The sequence below is a fragment of the Dromiciops gliroides genome, chromosome 2 (assembly GCF_019393635.1).
Source record: "Dromiciops gliroides isolate mDroGli1 chromosome 2, mDroGli1.pri, whole genome shotgun sequence".
In the NCBI taxonomy this organism is placed as follows: Eukaryota; Metazoa; Chordata; class Mammalia; order Microbiotheria; family Microbiotheriidae; genus Dromiciops; species Dromiciops gliroides.
Window position 1 is genome coordinate 269254765 of NC_057862.1, and position 19140 is coordinate 269273904.

Here is a 19140-nt window from a genome sequence, read left to right on the forward strand (position 1 = left end):
GATTATTATGCCACATACTTATAATCAAAGCTTTTTGATTATAGCATTTCTTATAGGACTTTAAGGAAAGAGTTGATTGCTTTTTTAGATTTTTAGGATTTCAAAGTTGGAAGAAGCCCTACCTGAACAGTAGAGTTTCCTAAGGCTACCATCTTTAACTTCTTTGATAAGTGGTTACTCACCCTTGACTTGTAGACACACTACCCCCTTGAGGCTTCCCAAGTATAGTGCCTTTCCTTATCTTTATTAAATTTTATCTTTTTAAATTTGGTTCCTCATTCTAAGCCTTTCACAACTTTTTTTAATCTTAACTCTGTTATCCACTATAATATTCTGTAGTTTATTTTATTTTTTATTTCTTATTGATTGATTGATTGCAGGACAATGAGGGTTAAGTGACTTGCCCAGGGTCACACAGTTAGTAAGTGTCAAGTGTCTGAGGCCGGATTTGAACTCAGGTACTCCTGAATCCAGGGCTAGTACTTTATCCACTGCACCACCTAGTTGCCCTCTATTCTGTCGTTTAAAGATTACACGCTGTTTTCTTTTTATAAAACTGGAAACAGCAGAATCTTTGAAGTATATTATTTCAAGTGGATTGTGAGCATTTTAAAAAGGAAGTGTTTGGAACACTACCCCTAAACTGCATGGCTTCATCAAGAAGAGAGCATTGTCATAGAACACACAGCAAAACAAAAAGATTATGTTATATGAGACTTAAAATCTACATTTCACATTGCTTGCTTTTTAAAATAAATCTATATGATAAATTCTATATATTCCTTTCAAAACTGATCTACTTGCTTTCCTTGTTCTGTTCAACTTCACTTTGAGTCAGTTCATATTTCAGTCTTTTCTGAAATTATCTTTTCACATTTCTTATGGTGCAATAATATTAAGTGTCTACCTATGTGTCTTTGTTTTCTATTTTAGTTCTTGGTGTTTTTTTTTTGTGTGTGTGTGTGTAGGGGGGCAAAGAGGGTTAAGTGACTTGCCCAGGGTCACACAGCTAGTAAGTGTCAAGCACCTGAGGTCATATTTGAACTCAGGCCTCCTGTATCCAGGGCCAGTGCTTTATCCACTGTGCCACCTAGCTGCCCCCTTGGTATTTTTTAATGGAAAAGTAAAATCAGCCATTAGGCTCTTCCAAGTTTATCTTGTATAAATTTCTGAAAGGAAGAATCTTTAAGGAAATGAGCACAAAATAAGCTATTGCTTTAATAACCATAGAACTTTTGTTTGATTGTAGGAATCTATAGAGAACTCTGCCTAGAATCTGTAAAGAACAAATATGAATGTGAAATCCAAGCTTCTCGCCAGCACTGTGAGGTAATGGAAATTTGTTTAATGTTAAGCTACTTTTATCCAGCCTAATCTTAATTCATTGGTTTCGAAGGTCTATGAAACAAATTATATAGTACTTTGACACATCACTTTGACACGTAATAGAACTATAAAAAGTGGGGTGAATGAAGTTTAAAAAGTAAGGACTATAGAAACAAGTAAAGAATCATAATTTTAGAATTTGCATGCCATGATTATTTATAAAAGATTGCATTAAATTATTCAATATCACTGAAAATCTTAGTTTAATTTATGTAAAGATTGAGTCATAGAAAGTTCTTATCTGGGAGCATAGAGTATATTGAACTTTCTCACACCTACTTTGTATTTGGCTCTATGCATATGTGTAGTCACTATAATTATCCATCTGATTAAATAAAATAATCTGTACTTCCTAGCCTGTTATTTTGTCCTGTTATACCCAGTTATTTTCACTTACTATATACTTGGATGTACTTGGATGGATCAGTGTTCACTACTGGAGGAAGTCATCACATCAATGACATGACTGGAACCCATCAATGCTTTCTGACATCCCATACAACTTTTGTCCACTATAAATCCTCCATAGGAGGATCCACCAAACTTTCTAGGAGCCTGCCTCTAGATAAGACATTGTGTGGGTATCATCAGAGTAGAAAAGTTATTCACAGTTTATCAAGCCTTGCTCTTATTACACGAATAGACCACTTTATTTCAGTTGAACTTGTCTGTTATCTTTTATGTCCCTTTCTCTTACATTTAGTCTTTGGTAATATGTTGTAGCTTTGTGAGTATAAGTTTATATTTTCTGTGTGCTGGCCACTTGACTGGAATTCTCTTGTCATCACAACCCATAAAGCAAAGAAAATCTCCTGGTGACTGGATAAGTTTCCATTTCTCTATGAGTGACCTCTAACTTTACTCATTTGAAAATTTTGCTGTCCTATGATTCTTTATCATACAGTGTTGCTGGAAAAGTTTTGATGTTAAGAAGATGGGCCTTTGTTTTTAGGGAGAAGCATAAATTCATGAAAAGTACAGAGAAATTTCCCACAGACAATCCAGCCTAGTTACCTGCTGTACCCAGCTCCTTCCCCATTTGAAGTGTCCAAGGAATATATGCTATTGGCCAGTCTCTGTAGATTGTACATACAACTGTGTATCAGAGTTTGGAGAAAAAATAAATGAATGAATGAATGAATGAATGAATGAATGAATGAATGAGCATTTGTTAAATCCTTGTGTGCCAGGTGCTGTGCAAAGTAAGCACTGGGGATACACATACAAAAAGAAAGATACTCTCTGCCCACAAGAAAGATAACAGATAGAAAGAAGTGGTGGTTTGGAGGAAGCTTTTAGATTAGGAAATTATTAGGATTAGGGATAGAGTCATGTGTTGACATGATCCTTCCAAAAATGGTAATGGTAACTTGATTAATGTTCCCAAAGGTAGAAGTGGAAAGAGGGGAAGGTTGGTGGTGTAAGCACTTTGGCCTGAAAATGGCCTGGGAGTAGCATAAGGGAGCTGGATCTGGCTAGTTTTTGTTGAACTCTTATAAATCAGAGTGTAATCTGCCAAGTTGGAGGATGGTGCCATGGAAGGAAGATGTATGGGGAAACATACCTAATATATATGATAATATGGCATTCTTCAGTCACTTGTTTTTCCTTTGTAGATAGGCTGAACTCTTGAGGGTCTCTAGATCTCATTTAGGAGGCTCAGCAATGTTGTAGGGCTTGATGCTATTTGTAAAATGGTGTCTGCAAGCAGGAATATCTATCTGCAAGACCTCACAGTATTTAAGGAATCTCTCTCCCATATGGAATCTGTATGAGCCTTCCTTTGTGACATTGACAAACACCTTTGGTAAACATCCATCTTCTTATTTTACATTTGCATTGTGATTTATAATCAGAGAAGTATTGAGAAAGTTATATTTGTTTCATCTTTCAGAAAATCTTGTATGATTTTAGCATATACATTGGAGGTACTTAGTGGGAGAACCTGAAAAGTAGCGTTTTGTTCTGTTTGATTGTATGCTTTCTTTTAGGCAGCAACTACGCCATTGATTTTTAAACTTATGTAGTGGCTTTTCCCCTTTTCATTGCCCCTCCCTTTTCATTATAGTAATATGCAAAAATAATTTTCTTATCTTATATTTCTTCAAATAACCTTTAGAAGTTATAATTTTTGTAGCAAAAAATAAATTTTAAACACAGTAAGAATGCGAAAATATTTATTGATAATTTATAATTATCATGTTTATGACTTATAAAAAGTAATAACCATAGTCAAATCAAGTCAATAAACATTTATTAAGTATCTTCTGTGTGTCAGATACTATGTTAAATGCTGTCATTAATAATATTGTTACTTAAAATTTCTAACCACTAATAGAGATCAGTACTTTTTATTTATAACAACTGCATCACAAAGCTACAGATTAATAGTAAAAATTCATTATTAATTTAAGAAAATGATTGAGATCAGTCCTTGGGGGTGAGAGGAGGCCAACTCCACCTCCCCAACCCCCTCCCACACCAGAAAGTCCTGTTCTTCTAGATTTTGTTTGGGATAAACCCAAAGAAACAAAAGAAATGGAGATTGATTCTTTTGTCTAGCTCAGTGAAGATAATGGACTTTGCTTTAAGCAACTTGAGTGGGTCTTCTCCCTATGTCATCTATAGAGTTAATTTTAATTTAGACCACCCTCAAGTCACGTCAACTAATGGAATTGAATGATGCTAACCAATTTTGATCAATGTAATCAAAACCACCTCTATTGAAAGAGGATAAAAACTCTTGGAAAAGGCCACTAGCTCTCTTGGCTCTCACTCCTCTCTCTCTGGACACACTTTCTACTCTTGGTTCTCCCTATTAGGGCAGTGTAGGTTTTGTAGGTCCAGGCTTCTTCAACAAATTGCCCCCATTATCATTCCCACTCTCTCTCAAATCTTTAATGTTTTTCTCTTCTGCAAGCTAAATCATTCAAACAATCTTCATATGTCATGAATTTAGGTCCCTTTATTATCAGGGTTTTCCCCTTCTACCTTCTGCCTTCATCAAGGTAGATGAAGAAAATGTTTTTATCCTTCATTTTTTTTTTTAAGGCAACTGGGGTTAAGTGACTTGCCCGGGGTCACACAGCTAGTGTCAAGTATCTGAGGCTGGATTTGAACTCAGGTTCTCCTGATGCCAGGGCTGGTGCTCTATCCACTGCACCACCCAGCTGTCCCCCTTTATCCTTCATTCTTGAAGAGGACCATGACATTGGGGTGATGTCATGACTTGCAGAGAATTGGATTTAAGTGAGGGAGGGCTGTCACCAACCTTACTCTCTCCTCCAGAGTCATCTGGGTCCAATGGCAATATATCAGGACTAGAAATGACCCTGGATATTTAAAGCAATTAGGGTTAGGTGACTTGCCCAGGGTCACACAGCTAGTAAGTGTCTGAGGTCACATTTGAACTCAGATCCTCCCAACTTCAGGGTTAGTGCTGTATCCACTGTACCACTTAGCCATCCCAAATGAAGAAAATAGAATTAGATCATCATTACTAAAATGGAGTGTCCAGAATTGAACACAATACTCTGGATGTGATCTGTCCAGAGATATTAATGTTTAATTTTGTTTTTGATTGACTTTTGCATTCGTCTGCCCTGGATCTGGTCCCATGGCGTCCATCATCATTCTGTGCGGATGATTTCAACATCAATATATCTACCCCTGTCTCTACCCTACATTCTAGTCCTGTTTAGCCAAATGTTTTTGGACATTTCCAATTGGATGTCCCATAGGTATTTCAAACTCAACATTTTGAAAAGAGAATTTATTATCTTTTTCAAGACCCTCCCCTCTTCCAAACTTCCTTATTACTGTTGAGTATATCATCATCCTGCCCAGATGTCACAAATTCATTGTCATCCATTTATCCCACATATCCAATACACTACCAAATGTTGTTAGTTCTAAACTTAGTCCATCTCCCTGTAAATCTTCTCTTCACTCACATAGACACCAGCCTGCTTCAAGCCCTCATAACATCTCACTAGAACTATTGCAAGCATCTTTTGTTTTATCTCAAGGCCCTTAAGTCCCTTCCCACACCATCCTTCTCACTCTACTGCCAAAGTGATTTTCCTAAAGAACAGATCTATTCTGTGATTCCCTGTTACCTTCATGATCATATATAAAGTTCTTTAGAATGTAAACTCTTCATAAGCTGGCCTCTTCCTGCTTTTCCAGTCTTATGCTTTAGCTGCCTTCACACTCATTCTATAACCCAGCTCTACTGGCCTACCTGCTGTTCCTCATACACTCAGCTCCACTTCCCATCTCTGTGCCTTTGCACTGGTTGGACTGCATGCTTAGAACTCTCTTTCCTCACCTTTGCTCTTAGTTTCCCTGACACTTTAAGTATCAGATCACATCACACATTTTTTTTTAAATTTTTTTTAATTTTTAGTGAGGCAATTGGGGTTAAGTGACTTGCCCAGGATCACACAGCTAGACACATCACACATTTTAAGAGTAACTTTCTCCTCTGCAATTACTTCCCATCTGCTCAGTATGCATCTTTTTTTGTGTCTAGTTATTTTCATGGAATCTCCCTGAATTAAAATATAAGCTATTTTAGGGCACAGACTGTTTTTTATTTTTTCACACAAAGTGCTTAGCATGGCAAGTGGCACATAGTAAGCACTTGATAAATGCTTCTTAACTGACTGGAAACTCAGACAAAAGATTCTCATTACCTTTTATCTAGATTATCTCTGTACCCTTTGAATTAGTCTCCCTATCCCCAGTCTATTCTCTGCAGAACTGCCAAAATAATATTCCTAAACCACAGATTGGATCAGATTACCCTCCCCCCCAACTCAGAAGCCTTCAGTGCCTTCTAGATAAATATAATTTCCTCAAACTAGTCTTTGAGACACATTCCAACCTATTATTCTGACTTAATTCATAGACTTTAGAGTCTTTTGGGTGGTGGGGCGGGCAGGGCAATGAAGGTTAAGCAGGGTCACACAGTAAGTGTCAAGTGTCTGAGGTGGGATTTGAACTCAGGTGCTCCTGAATCCAGGCCCAGTGTTTTATCCACTGTGCCATCCAGCTGCCCCCAATTCATAGACTTTAAATAATCTAAATCCCAGCCAAATGTAGCTATTTTGTGTTGCCCAAATTTCCTGACTTCATGCATTTATACAAGCTACTGTCATGCTTAGATCACTTTTTCCTCATCTTTGGCTCTTAAAATCCTTCTCTTTCTCCAGAGTTCAGGTCAGGTGTCTTTTAGGAAGCTATCCCTCATCCTTTTTATTAGTGTCTTTACAACTTCAAAGGAAGAAAAATATATTACCTAGTATTTACTTCTAAGTGACTTGTCATCAAGTAGTGTAACCTGTTCATTTTACATGTGTAGAAACTGAAGCCCAAAAGACTAAGTAACTTTCCATTGGTCATACAAGGAAGATGTAAAGTGTTTGGGATAAAGTAATTTGGGGGAAGGAAGAAAAAAGGGTTGAAATTTATATTCCCAGGGCCTATATAAATGTGTATCATCCTTCTCCATAAGATTTTTTTTTTTTTTGATGAGGCAATTGGGGTTAAGTGACTTGCCCAGGGTCACACAGCTAGTAAGTGTTAAGTGTCTGAGGTCAGATTTGAACTCAGGTCTTCCTGACTCCAGGGCCGGTGCTCCATCCACTGCACCACTTAGCTGCCCCTCTCCATAAGATTTTAACCATTAGTCTTTTTTTTCTTGTGGGGTTCAGGTCCTCCTGAATCCAGGGCTGGTGCTTTATCCACTGCACCACCTAACTGCCCCCCCCCCCATAAGATTTTCCAAAGAGTTTTTTGGGGGGAGGCGGGGCAATGAGGGTTAAGTGACTTGCCCAGGGTCACACAGCTAGTGTCAAGTGTCTGAGGCTGGATTTGAACTCAGGTCCTCCTGAATTCAGGGCCAGTGCTTTATCCATTGTACCACCTATCTGCCCCCATGAGTTTGTATTTTAACCCGTGTTAGCCATAGCTACTATATTCCTCCAACTTGCAAAAGATAAGAAATTTGCAGGCTGAAGAGATATCTATGTTCTTTTGGTCTTCTTGGTAAGAAAATTCACTCACACAGGTTAAATATCCTTTGAAAATGTTGATTCTTTGTCTTGATATCTGTTCTTTTATCCATTTACCTTCTGGAGGGATATCAAAAGCAAGAAGCAGTGCAGAGAAAAACAAGACTAATTAGTCATCCTAGTTGAACTTAAATTTAGAACTTGAAGGACTTTGGAATAGCATGGGAGATGCTGGCAAAGGACAACCCAGCATGATTTGCTTGCATTAAAGAAGGTACTGTGCTCTATGACCAAAGCAGAATTGCAATAGCTCAAAAGAGATGTGAGATTGACAAATTTGGAGGCATCTCTACTCTAAATGTTCATATGGACTATACTATTTGTGCCTGAACTGTGGTAAAGCATTCCAAGCTCCTATTAGTCTGATCAGCCATAGTCAGACACATTATAATAAAAGAGACCATGAGAGTGTTCCTGTGTCACTTCTTCTGACCACCATGTGAGTGCTTGCCCTGTGTGAGTTCTCCATAAAATAATCTTTTGGCAAGCATACATTTGTCATTTGAACAACGTGGCTAGCCCATTGGAGTTTCAGTGTTTGCGGTAGTGTTTGAATGCTTGGCAGTTTAGCTTGAGAAAGGACATCAGTGTCTAATACCCTATCCTGGCAGGTGATCTTAAGAATCTTCCTAAGACAATTCAAATGTAAGCAATTCAGTTTCCTGGCATGGTGTTGGTATACTGGCTGGGTTTCACAGGTATACAATGAGGTCAGCACAATGGCTCTGTAAACCTTCAGTTTGGTGATCAGTCTAATACCTCTTCTCACCTACACTTCCCTTTTGATCCTCCCAAATGCTGAGCTAGCTTTGACAATGCATGCATCAACCTCATTATCAATGTGTACATCCCTGGGAAGTGTACTTCTAAGGTAAGTGAACTTATCCACAGTATTCAGAACTTCTCCATTTGCTGTTGATGTTTGATAGTTTCATGTATGGATGGTATGGTACTGGCTGGTAGAGAACTTGCGTGTTTTGGTGTTGATTGTTAGGTCAAAATTAGTGTAAGCAGCAGAGAATCAATCTATATTTTGTTACATTATAGCCTCAGAGGCTGCATTGAGTGCACAGTCATCTGTGAACAAAAACATCATATACCAACTCTCCCTCCTCTTTAGTCTTGCCTTACAACTTTTTCTTTGACCTCATCAGAGTTTGTCATGGTGGGAGCCTAGGCACTGATGATGGTGGCATGGTACTTTCCAGCAAGTGGCAATGGCACTGTCATGAGCCTGGCATTCACTCTTTTTGGTAGGCATATAAGCTTGTGGACTAGATTAGATTTGATTGTAAAAACCTATGCTAGCTTCATGGCACTCCCCTTCACAGCAGCCACTCCAGAAAAATGTGTATCCATCTCCAATTTTAGTAAGCTGGCCTTCCTTTGCCCACCTTGTTTCACTGAGAGCTGCTATTTGGATGTGATACCTGATAAGTTCTCTTGCAACAGGAGCTTTTTATCTTTCAGGTCTACTGTATTTCATGTTGTCCATAAGTGTGCACATATTCCATGTATTGATAGCGAGTAGAATCATTGTAGAAGTTTTTGTACATTTTTTGTCTTTCAGCCACAGGGTAGGATTCCCTAACTGCTGTGGTAAACAGGCCAGAATTGGGTAAGCAGACAATTTTTAGGGTACATTTTCTAGCTCCTTCCTCACACCAGGAGGTGAGCAGTTTGGTCCTTAAAAGGCTGCTCAGACTTTCATGCTTCCAGTGTAATGGTGACCCTATGGCCTGGGCTGCCTGTGTGCAGGGTTGTGACTACAGTTCTCATTGTATCTGCACTTGCTTTTTTGTCACTTGTCAAAGGACTCTGAGATAGGTAAAAATGGTAAAATGGTATGGGTGATATCTTTTGACTCGCACATAAATTGGATTTAAGTGAGATGGAGTTGCAGGAAGTCATTGGCTTCACTCTTTCCAGAATTATCACAGTCCAGTGGCAGGACAGAATCAAGGCTGCTAGTGATGACTCAGGAGGCACTGGATGACCTTGGTGTCTTTGATGTCTGATCAAGCTCCAAGTGCTCCTCAGTGCCTGTTAAAGCTGCCTTCATGGCCATTGGAACAAATTGTTCTCATCTGCCCATTCCATCAAGGGAGGTTTTCACAGGCTTTGGGTAGATACCCTTCTAACTCACTGAAGGGTTTGATACCCCTTGGTTACCCTCAGCCTGGGTTAGCCAGTCTGTTGAAATGGTTTAGGGGTGTGGTCACTATGTGAGCTACAGTTTCTTGGAACTTTCTTGGAATTCATTGGTTGAATCAGGTAGACATCAAAGGTGGAAAGCAGTCCTGAAGAGGGCTCAGCAGCCCTCACACCACAACTACTAGTCTTTCCTGAACATTTCCTATATTCATCAGAGACTAGAAGGACTGAAAAAATGATCCTTGGTTTGGGCCAATTAGCAGGTGATTGGTGAACTTTAAGGAATTGCTTGCCATAGAGTTAGGTAGTTGTGGAACTCTGATTATGAGTATTTGGCAAGTGTGTAATGAAGTGATACAGGGGTATAGAATTTAAGAAATATTTTTTAAAGTTTAATTAGTGCCTTTTTGTTTTTAATCAGTCATTTCTGAGTATAACATATCCTCCTGCTGTCCCTCCAGATTGAACCATCCTTTACACCAAAGAGAAGCAGTTAAGCAAAACCAACCAATATAGTGACCATAAGGAGACAGCTTTTAAAAGAAATGCACCACTTAAAGAGTGGAGAAGGAAATGGCAAACTACTGTCTTTGCTAGGAAACCCCAAATGGGGTCACAAAGAGTTGGACATGACTGAAACGACTGAACGACAACAACAGATTATAATATCTGTGAGCATTTGATGATTTTCCCTGAACATCTGGTAGTGCTCTGGTTCTAATGGCATTATTTTATTAGGAGGGGTTCTCTGCACTCAGAGACAAAGCACCCTTATAAATAATATGTGTTCATATCAACCCTTCCCCATCCCTCAATTAAACACTCCTTAGTTTCTGAGGTAGGGAGGAGAGGTTTGGGGTCCATATGTTCACAAATTCTGTAACATTTCCACTTTAATCATCATTACAGTTTGGAAGTCCACATTCAAAAAGATTATTCCTGACAAAAATTAGGCCTCTCTCTCTCTCCCTTTTATCTGTTATCTACTTTCTCCACTGGAAGTTGGCTAGAATTGAAATAGATAGATATAAGTACATATCTTTTGGAAGCTTAGAAACTTTGTGCTGAAAAACTCCTACTCATTTTCTCCCTATTTCTTCTTGGAAGGAGAAATCACCCTCTTTTCTTTTATTGAATGGATATAAGAGGGGGAAAGGAATTCTGTCCAGATAAATAAGACAAATGCAAACAGTGGACTTTATATTTTTTCTTATAGGTGATAGAGGGCCATAGGAACTCATTGACTATAGGAGTGACATGGTCAGACTTGTACTTTGGCAGTTGTGTGTAGGGTAGATTGGAGTAGGGAAGAGACCAGTTAGGAAGCTGTTGCAGTAGGCCAGGTACTATGGGATGAGGTCTGAGTTAGGGTGGTGGCTGTGTGAGTGGAAAGAAGGGGATGTGTGGGAGAGATGTTATCATGGTAAAAGCTACAAGATTTGGCAAGACAGTAACTGGAGAAATTCAAGTGCCCACATTGAAATAACGAATTTCAGAAGAGGGGAGGGTTTTGGGGGAAAAGATAATGAGTTCTGCTTTATATATGTTGAATTTGAGGTGCTTATAGGACAATATTTGACAAGTAATTGGTGAAGTGAGATGGACTAGGGCCAGATATATAGCCCTGGAAATTCTCTATATAAAACAAGGATTTTTAACCTGGGATTTGTGATTTTTTTTTCAATAACTATATTTCAATATATTTGATTTCCTTTGTAATCCTATTTTAATAGGTGAGTTTAAAAACATTATTCTGAGAAAGGATTCATTAGACTACTACCAAAGGAATCTATGACATAAAAAAGTGTAACCTCCAGCATATAGGATAATTAAAACCCTGGAAGCTGATGAGTTCTCCAATTGAGGGAGAATGGGGAGTAAAACCTTGTGTAGTTCTTATAACATAATAATGAATTTTGTTGATTGATAGATTGATGTATGCTATACATATACTTCATTGGGACCATATAAATGTATAGAGTATATTGAGCCTTATATTGGGAATAAGACCTTGGTTTAGTCTCAGCTCACATGCAAACTAGTGACATAATCTTGAATAATTTGTTTTTACCCTTTTGGGCCTCAGTGTCTGTGTCTGTGAAATGAGTGTTGTGGCTAGTGGGGAAAAAAATTATAGGATTTTAGAGCTGGAAGACAGCTTAGAGAAAATTTATTGTAATCCTTACATTTTATTGATGAGGAAACTGAGGTGTAAGTGGAGTAATGTGCCCAAGTATACACAGCTACTATATGTTAGATGTATTAATTTGAATCCGTGTCTTCTAATTGGAAGGCTGATGCTTTTTCATTATATTACACTAAAGTCTTGTCCAGACCTAAAATCTACGATTCTTTTACTGTGATCTTGTTCAAAGAGAAAAATATGATCTGATTTGACCACAGTCAAAGCTGGGAACTACTGTATTTTAAAATAGACCCAAAGGATTCTTAAGAGGAGTTCTTTTGTAAAGTCATTAGTCCTTTATTTGGGTAAATTTGGATTTTCAAATATTGTGCACTAATTATCTGAAGGTTCAGTTTTCACATTTGTCCCCTCGGTCTTTGTTGATAGCATTCTACTAAAATTTGTCAGATAGTGTTTCCTTTGGTATTTATATATATATTTAAGGTAGAATCTTTTAATTTATTTCTTTTTTTCCTTTTTTTTTTTTGCGAGGCAATGGGGGTTAAGTGACTTGCCCAGGGTCACACAGCTAGTAAGTGTCAAGTGTCTGAGGCCAGATTTGAACTCAGGTCTTCCTGACTCCAGGGCCACTGCGCCACCTAGCTGCCCTTGGTATTTATATTTTTAAAAACTCCGAATGTAATAATATTGTTATTTCAAGGAACTTTCTGGGATCAGGTGAATATAGTTTTTGGTCCTGCTTTCTGTAGCATTACATGGCATTTGATAACATTCTGCACTAATACAGTATGCTGTATCTTGTTTAAGAACAGTCAGTACAAAATTCAGACCCATTCATTCATCCATTGAGCCATTTTCTTATTTGTTTTGTTACTTATATGCAACCTGGTTTGTTTGTATTTTGGTTTGTTTCAGAGTGAAAAGCTCTTGTTATATGATACTGTACAGAGTGAACTAGAAGAGAAAATTAGAAGGCTTGAAGAAGATAGGCACAGCATTGACATTACCTCAGGTAAAGTGAATTTAAGATTTTACCGTTTGTAAAATTCCTACCAATTAAATAATTGGTTTTTGAAAAACTGGATTGTCACTGGCCTTAGTATTTTCTAAGTCTTTTAAAATGACTGAATTTATTACTGAAATTATTTTTTCCATTGAGGAAAAAAAAGGAGAGTCAACTAAATAAACCAGGGTAACTGCATAAGGAATTTTTTAACAAACTTATAGGACATATAGAGTAGGTAGAAGCAGAGTTACAACTACAGAAGGATGCATAAACCTAAAAGAGTAGTGTCAGGATGGCTGAAATGTCAGAATGAGCTGCATCTTGCAAAAAATACTAAAGACAATAAAAAGATCTTGCTAAGTTATATTTGGAAAAAGAATAGTGAGGAATATAGAGGCCCACTCCTTGAAAAAGAGCGTATAATATTATAGAGAGAAAGGGAGTCACCAGTTTTCCATTTTGTTTCTTCTCCCTCAAGGAGAATTTTGCTTAAAGTGGAAAAATTAATATTAAGAGGGAATGAAAATATAATAAAAAGCATATATGTAATACAAAGCACATATGTAATAATGTTACATATAAAATATATACTATTGCTTTATATATGTGTGTATATAGCCAAAAGGAGCATTATTGAAAATTTCCCAATAAATAAAGGAATAAATGAGATATAGATCTCCTCCTCTATTATTAACATACTTCTAAAAATGCTAGCAGCAGAAGTGGGACAAGAAGGAAATTAAAGGCATAAATATTGGCAAAGTGAAGACAAAATGATCCTGCTTTGCAGGCAGAAAATCAGCGAAAGAAATCAGTTGAAACAGTTGATAACTACAGTAAAGTATCAATATACAAAATAAATACACAAAATTGTTAGTATTTATAGATAGTTTTAACACATCTAGGAGAAAAAATAGAAAAGGATGTATATTTCAAAATAACTACAAAGTGCATAAAATATTAGAGGGTTAGTATACAAAGATAAACTCAAGACATTTAAGTAACATTACAAAATAATCCTTTAAAACATTTTAAAATGACTTAAATAATTGGAGGGGGTAATCACTGCATGGGGTTGGACCATACCAAGATAATAAAGATCACGAAGTTACTTTTACACACTTATCAAGGGGATACTACATAGAGCTAGACAAAAATAAAATTAATCTTGACCCAAAAAAATAATGGTAAAAAGCCAAAAAAAAGGAGGAATAGCTTTTCCAGACCTCAGACAATTTTACAGTCATTAATCACTAAAATTATTTGGTACTGGTTAAAAAATAGAAAATCAGGTCAGTAGAACAGGCTAGACAAGCAAAAATCAGATACAGTTGAACTCAGTAATTCAGTTTACCATAAGCTTGAGCACATAAACTACTTGGAGAAGAACTCACTGTTCAAATCAAGTCAGTAAGCATTTATTTATTTTTTTAAGTGCTTGCTATGTGCCAAGCACTATGCTAAGTGGAGAAGGGTAAAAATTAGTCCCTCCTCTCAAAGGGCTCACAGTATAATGAAAGAAACAACATGCAAAAAGTTAAGTAAAAACAAATTATAGTCAGGATAAACTGATGATAATCTTGGAAGGAAAATATTATAAGCATTAGAGTTGTTTTGAAAGTTGTAAAGCAGTTTGGCAGAAGTTAGGTTCAGGTCATTGTGGTAGAGTCCCTAGCTCTAGACTAGTGTGGCCATTCAGAGTAGATCAAGTCCTATCTCTGGCTCACACTAACCTCCCTTGTTCTCATTCCTCAAATATAAAATGATGAGGGTTTGACTAGGTGGCCTTTGAGGTGTAGTAAGCCTACAATGAATATGTGGCCTCAGTATAGAAGGATGGAAACCAAACATGTAAATTTTATTGGTTTATGGAACTCCTAGAGGAGGAAATTCCATCTACCATTGCAGGTTTTAATCTTCTTTGCAACTTTTATTCTTAGAGAATTGCCCAGAGAACTAGGAAGTTTAATGACTTACCATGGTCATATATAGCCAGGATGTATCAGAGATAGAAATTGAACCCAGGTCTCTCTGGTTCTGAGACTCCCTCATTATCTACTATGTCAATAATGCCTTTCATTACACTATTAAAATAATTAGAAGAGAATAGTTAATAATTCTTTACTAAATAAGGAATAAATGCGATAACAAAGTAGAAAATATATTTGATGACATGAAATAGAAAATATTTATAAAAACAATCATCAAATGAGAAAAAAATCATTGCATCAAACATGCACACTCTGATAAGGGTTTATTACCTAAGATAGATGGAGAATTAGCATAAATTAATAAGACCTAGAGCCGTTTTTCAAACAGTAAGTGGTTACAAAGAGTCTCCCCTCCCCCAAAAAGAATCGCATACTGTTAAGAATCATCTGAAAATAGGTACTCAGTATTTAAATAATTTTGAGGTTTTACCTCACTCATTTGTTGGTAAAGATGACAATGGATGGGAATATTCATTATGGTCTGGGTTGTGGGAACATAGCTGTGTCTGTGATTTGGTCCAACTCTTCTGGAAAGTAATTTGGAATTACGTTAGAAAACTGATTAAATTGTTCATAGTCTTGACCCTGAGATCCCATTACTGAGCACATAATCCAAAGAGGTTAAAGACAGAAAAAAAGGTTCCATATAACAAAATACAAGGGCAGTTAGGTGGCTCAGTGAATAGGATGCCAGGCCTGGAATAAGGAAGATTCATTTTTGTAAGTTCAAATCTGGCCTCAGCCACTAGCTGTGTGATTCTGGGCAGGTCACTTAACCCTGTTTGCCTCAGTTTCCTCATCTGTAAAATGAACTAGAGAAGGAAATGGCAAACCACTCCTTTATTTTTGCCAAGAAAACTCCAAATGAGGTCATGAAGAGTTGTACATAACTGAAATGACTGGCTAACGAATACCAAAATATTCATAGCAACACCTTTTGTGCTGACAAAGAAATAAAAACAAAGTAGAAGACCATCAATTGGAGAATAGGTAAATGTTAAGTTATATCAAGATAATGAAATATAGCTGCTTCATAAAAACCAAATATGAAGAATTCAAAACAACTGATGTAATGTGAAGTAAACAGGACTAGGTGAACAGTATGCACAGTGCCTATATATATATAAAGAAAATATCTATATAATGAAAAAAACAAAAAAATGAAATTAAACATTACCTAATTATAAAGACCTAACTTTGCCCTGTAGAAGAGCTGAGAAATCATAATTTTGATTATGGGAATTTGAGAATATTTGTAAAAATAAAATCCCTTTACTGCAGAAGAGGGTGATTATGGATATAAAATATTGCACATAAGTGTTAAAATACATTCACTTTGTTGGTTCTGATGAACTTTTTTTCTTTTTTTATATTTGTTACAATAAATAACTTTCTGGGTAGATGAAGGTGCAGGAGTATATTTGGAAACATGCTAAGTAAAAATAAAATAAATGAAAAATAAGAGAAATTTTAAAAAATTATTCTTAAAGGAAATTGAAGTTCAGGATAACCGAGGAAATTGTTAGGAAATTGTTAACTCCTTTAAATGACTTCAGTTCTCCTGCAAGGAGAAGGTACTTGAAAGAACTTTCATATGTTATTATGAAACTCTAACAATTATCTTTGAGAAATCATGGAGAATGGAAAAGGTGCTAGAGGATCAGAGATGATCAGTTGTGCCTTGATTTTTTTTTTTTAAGGGAGCTAAGTCCAGTTCTGAAAACTATAGACCATTGCTTTTCTCATAAAGTCACTAGCTTCCATTTGTTCAGTCCTAATTCTTAGGCAATTATTTTCATCAGAGAGCTTTTGTACCTCCTTTTCCATTTGGCCAATTTGACTTTTCAAGCTATTGACTTTTTTCTCATGTCTTTCCTGCATCACCCTCATTTCTCTTTCCATTTTTTCCTCTACCTCTCTAACTTTATCTTCAAAGTCTTTTTTGAACACCTCTATGGCCTGAGACCAATTCATATTTTTCTTGGAAGCTTTAGATATAGGGGCCCTGACGTTGGCATTTTCCTCTGAGGGTGCACCTCGATCTTCCTTGTCACTGAAGAAACCTTTTATGGTCCTCACCTTTCTCTGTCTGCTTATCTTGCCTTTCTTTTACTTGACTTTTAGCTCCTTAAAGTGGGGCACTGTTTCCAGGCTGCAGTATCCCAAGCTTCAGAAGTCCCAGGTGGTATGATTTAAGGTGGATCAGGTTCTTCACTCACCCAGCCTGTTCCCTGGTCCAGAGATGACCCCAGACCAACTTGCTAATCAACAAGCTTTGTGTGTTGTGGTTGTCAGCTCCAATGAGCCTGTACCCCTCCCCAACTTGGGCCACTGCTACTCAAGCCTACCTCCTGGTTCCCAGCAGGGGTGAAAAACCCAAGTTCTGCCTCAGCACCAGCATAGACCCCTGTAGATTCTCCCCTGCCAAGGGCTCAAACCTTTCACCAGACTGTGAGCTTAGTTCTAGATGACACTGGCGCTTCAGCTGATTCAGAGGCTCTGGGGGTCTCCTTCTCTGGTTAGGCCTTCCTGGGACTGGATTTGTGTCAGGGTGACTGTGGGGTTGGGCTCCACTACTGTCTCAGCACAGCAGCTCCCTCCTTCTGACCTTCCAAGCTGTTCTTGGTTAGAAGATGATTTCAGCACATTCTTCTGTGGGTTTTGCTGCTCCAGGCATTGTCCTATGGTATTATTTGGCTGTTTTTTGGAGCGATCATGTCATGAGTTCGAGAGCTCACTGCCTTTCCTCCACCATCTTGACTCTGCCCCAGAAGTTGACCATTGCTTTTCAGAAAAATTCTAGGATAGATTATTAAACAGATGGTTTATGAGTACTTAGAAAAAAGTCATGAGCCAAGTAAGAATACTTTATGTCAAACAGAATTTCCTCGATAAGATCTTTAGCTTTTTGGATCAAGGGAATTCCATGGTTATAATGTTCCTTTATTTTAGCAAGGCATTTGAAAAAGTATATTATGATTCTTATGGATGAGACCTAAAAATGTTGTATTGGGCTAGTAAGTTTCATGACTGGGTTTTCTTTGTTTTTTTTGGTGGGGCGATGGGGGTTAAGTGACTTGCCCAGGGTCACACAGCTAGTAAGTGTCAAGTGTCTGAGGCCGGATTTGAACTCAGGTCCTCCTGAATCCAGGGCTGGTGCTTTATCTACTGTGCCACTTAGCTGTCCTATGACTGGTTTTTTATACCCAAAGTGAATTAATTGCTGGATTGACATAAATCTGGTATTAATATCTTGGGGTCTGAACTGTGGGTTCTTTTTTTTTTTTTTTAAAGTGAGGCAATTGGGGTTAAGTGACTTGCCCAGGGTCACACAGCTAGTAAGTATTAAGTGTCTGAGGCCGGATTTGAACTCAGGTACTCCTGACTCCAGGGCAGGTCCTCTATCCACTGTGCCACCTAGCTGCCACACGGCTGTACATCAAAAAAAGGATCATACTAGACCCTACATTGAGGCCACATCTTATTCCTTATTCAGCTTTTTCTTTGTTTATTCACTATTATAGCCAAATCAGATTACTCTCATGGTTTTTCTCATCCTGTCCTCTCCTCTATTTGTGACTTTACTCTTGCAGTTCCTCATCCTTGAAATAGTCTTCTTTCTCTACCCTATCTCTCCTTCTCTTTCATCCTTCAATTCTTCTATGAAACCTTCTTTAACATTAACTCCACCAAACTCCCCCTCCCTAGTCTCCACCATGAAGTGATATGTATCAAAGTATTTTGCCTGAATACCTCTCATTCTCCCTTGTATCATAGTTATTTCTTCATGTGTTCTTCATGGATATGAAAGCAGAAGCTATTTCTTCCTAACCTTATATCTTCCCCTAAAATGCATCTAGTACTTATTATTGAATGAATTTTCAGCACTTAATAGAGTGCCTTGCAAGCAGTAGGAAATTAATGAATGTTTATTGTTTTTGAATCAAATAAACACATTTATATTTATGTCAGATTTTGTGGCTAAGATGCAGCTGATATATGACAGAATCAAAATTAAGAGTGTTCTTGGAATTGTAGCCCAGTTAGTCAGTCAATAATTACTTACTAAGCACCTGCTATATGTCAGGTATTGTGCTAGGTACTGCAGATACAAAGACAAAAATTAAAAAATCACTGCTCTCAAGGAACTTATATTCTCTCAGAAGAGATAGCATATACATATATAAGTATATACAAAATAAATACAAGGTAATTTTTAGAGGAAGACATTGTAATAGCTGGGGGATCAGGAAAGATTTCATGTAGAAGATGACATTTCTGCACAATTTTGAAGGAAACATTCAAAGAGACATAGATGAAGAAGAGTATATGCATTCCAGGCATGGAGAGCAATAAGTGAAAAGGAATGGTGATAACAAA

General features: G+C 37.3%; 1 protein-coding gene across 2 annotated transcripts in view; it reads left to right on the plus strand.

Moving 5' to 3' along the window:
* The window catches only part of BRMS1L (BRMS1 like transcriptional repressor), a 91848-nt gene that overhangs the window by 51558 nt on the left and 21150 nt on the right, over window positions 1–19140 (plus strand). For both annotated transcript variants that reach the window (XM_043989085.1, XM_043989087.1), the window contains exons 4-5: window positions 1250–1329; window positions 12679–12775. In XM_043989085.1, the coding sequence (XP_043845020.1) occupies window positions 1250–1329; window positions 12679–12775 (177 nt within the window). The remainder of the gene's footprint in view (window positions 1–1249; window positions 1330–12678; window positions 12776–19140) is intronic.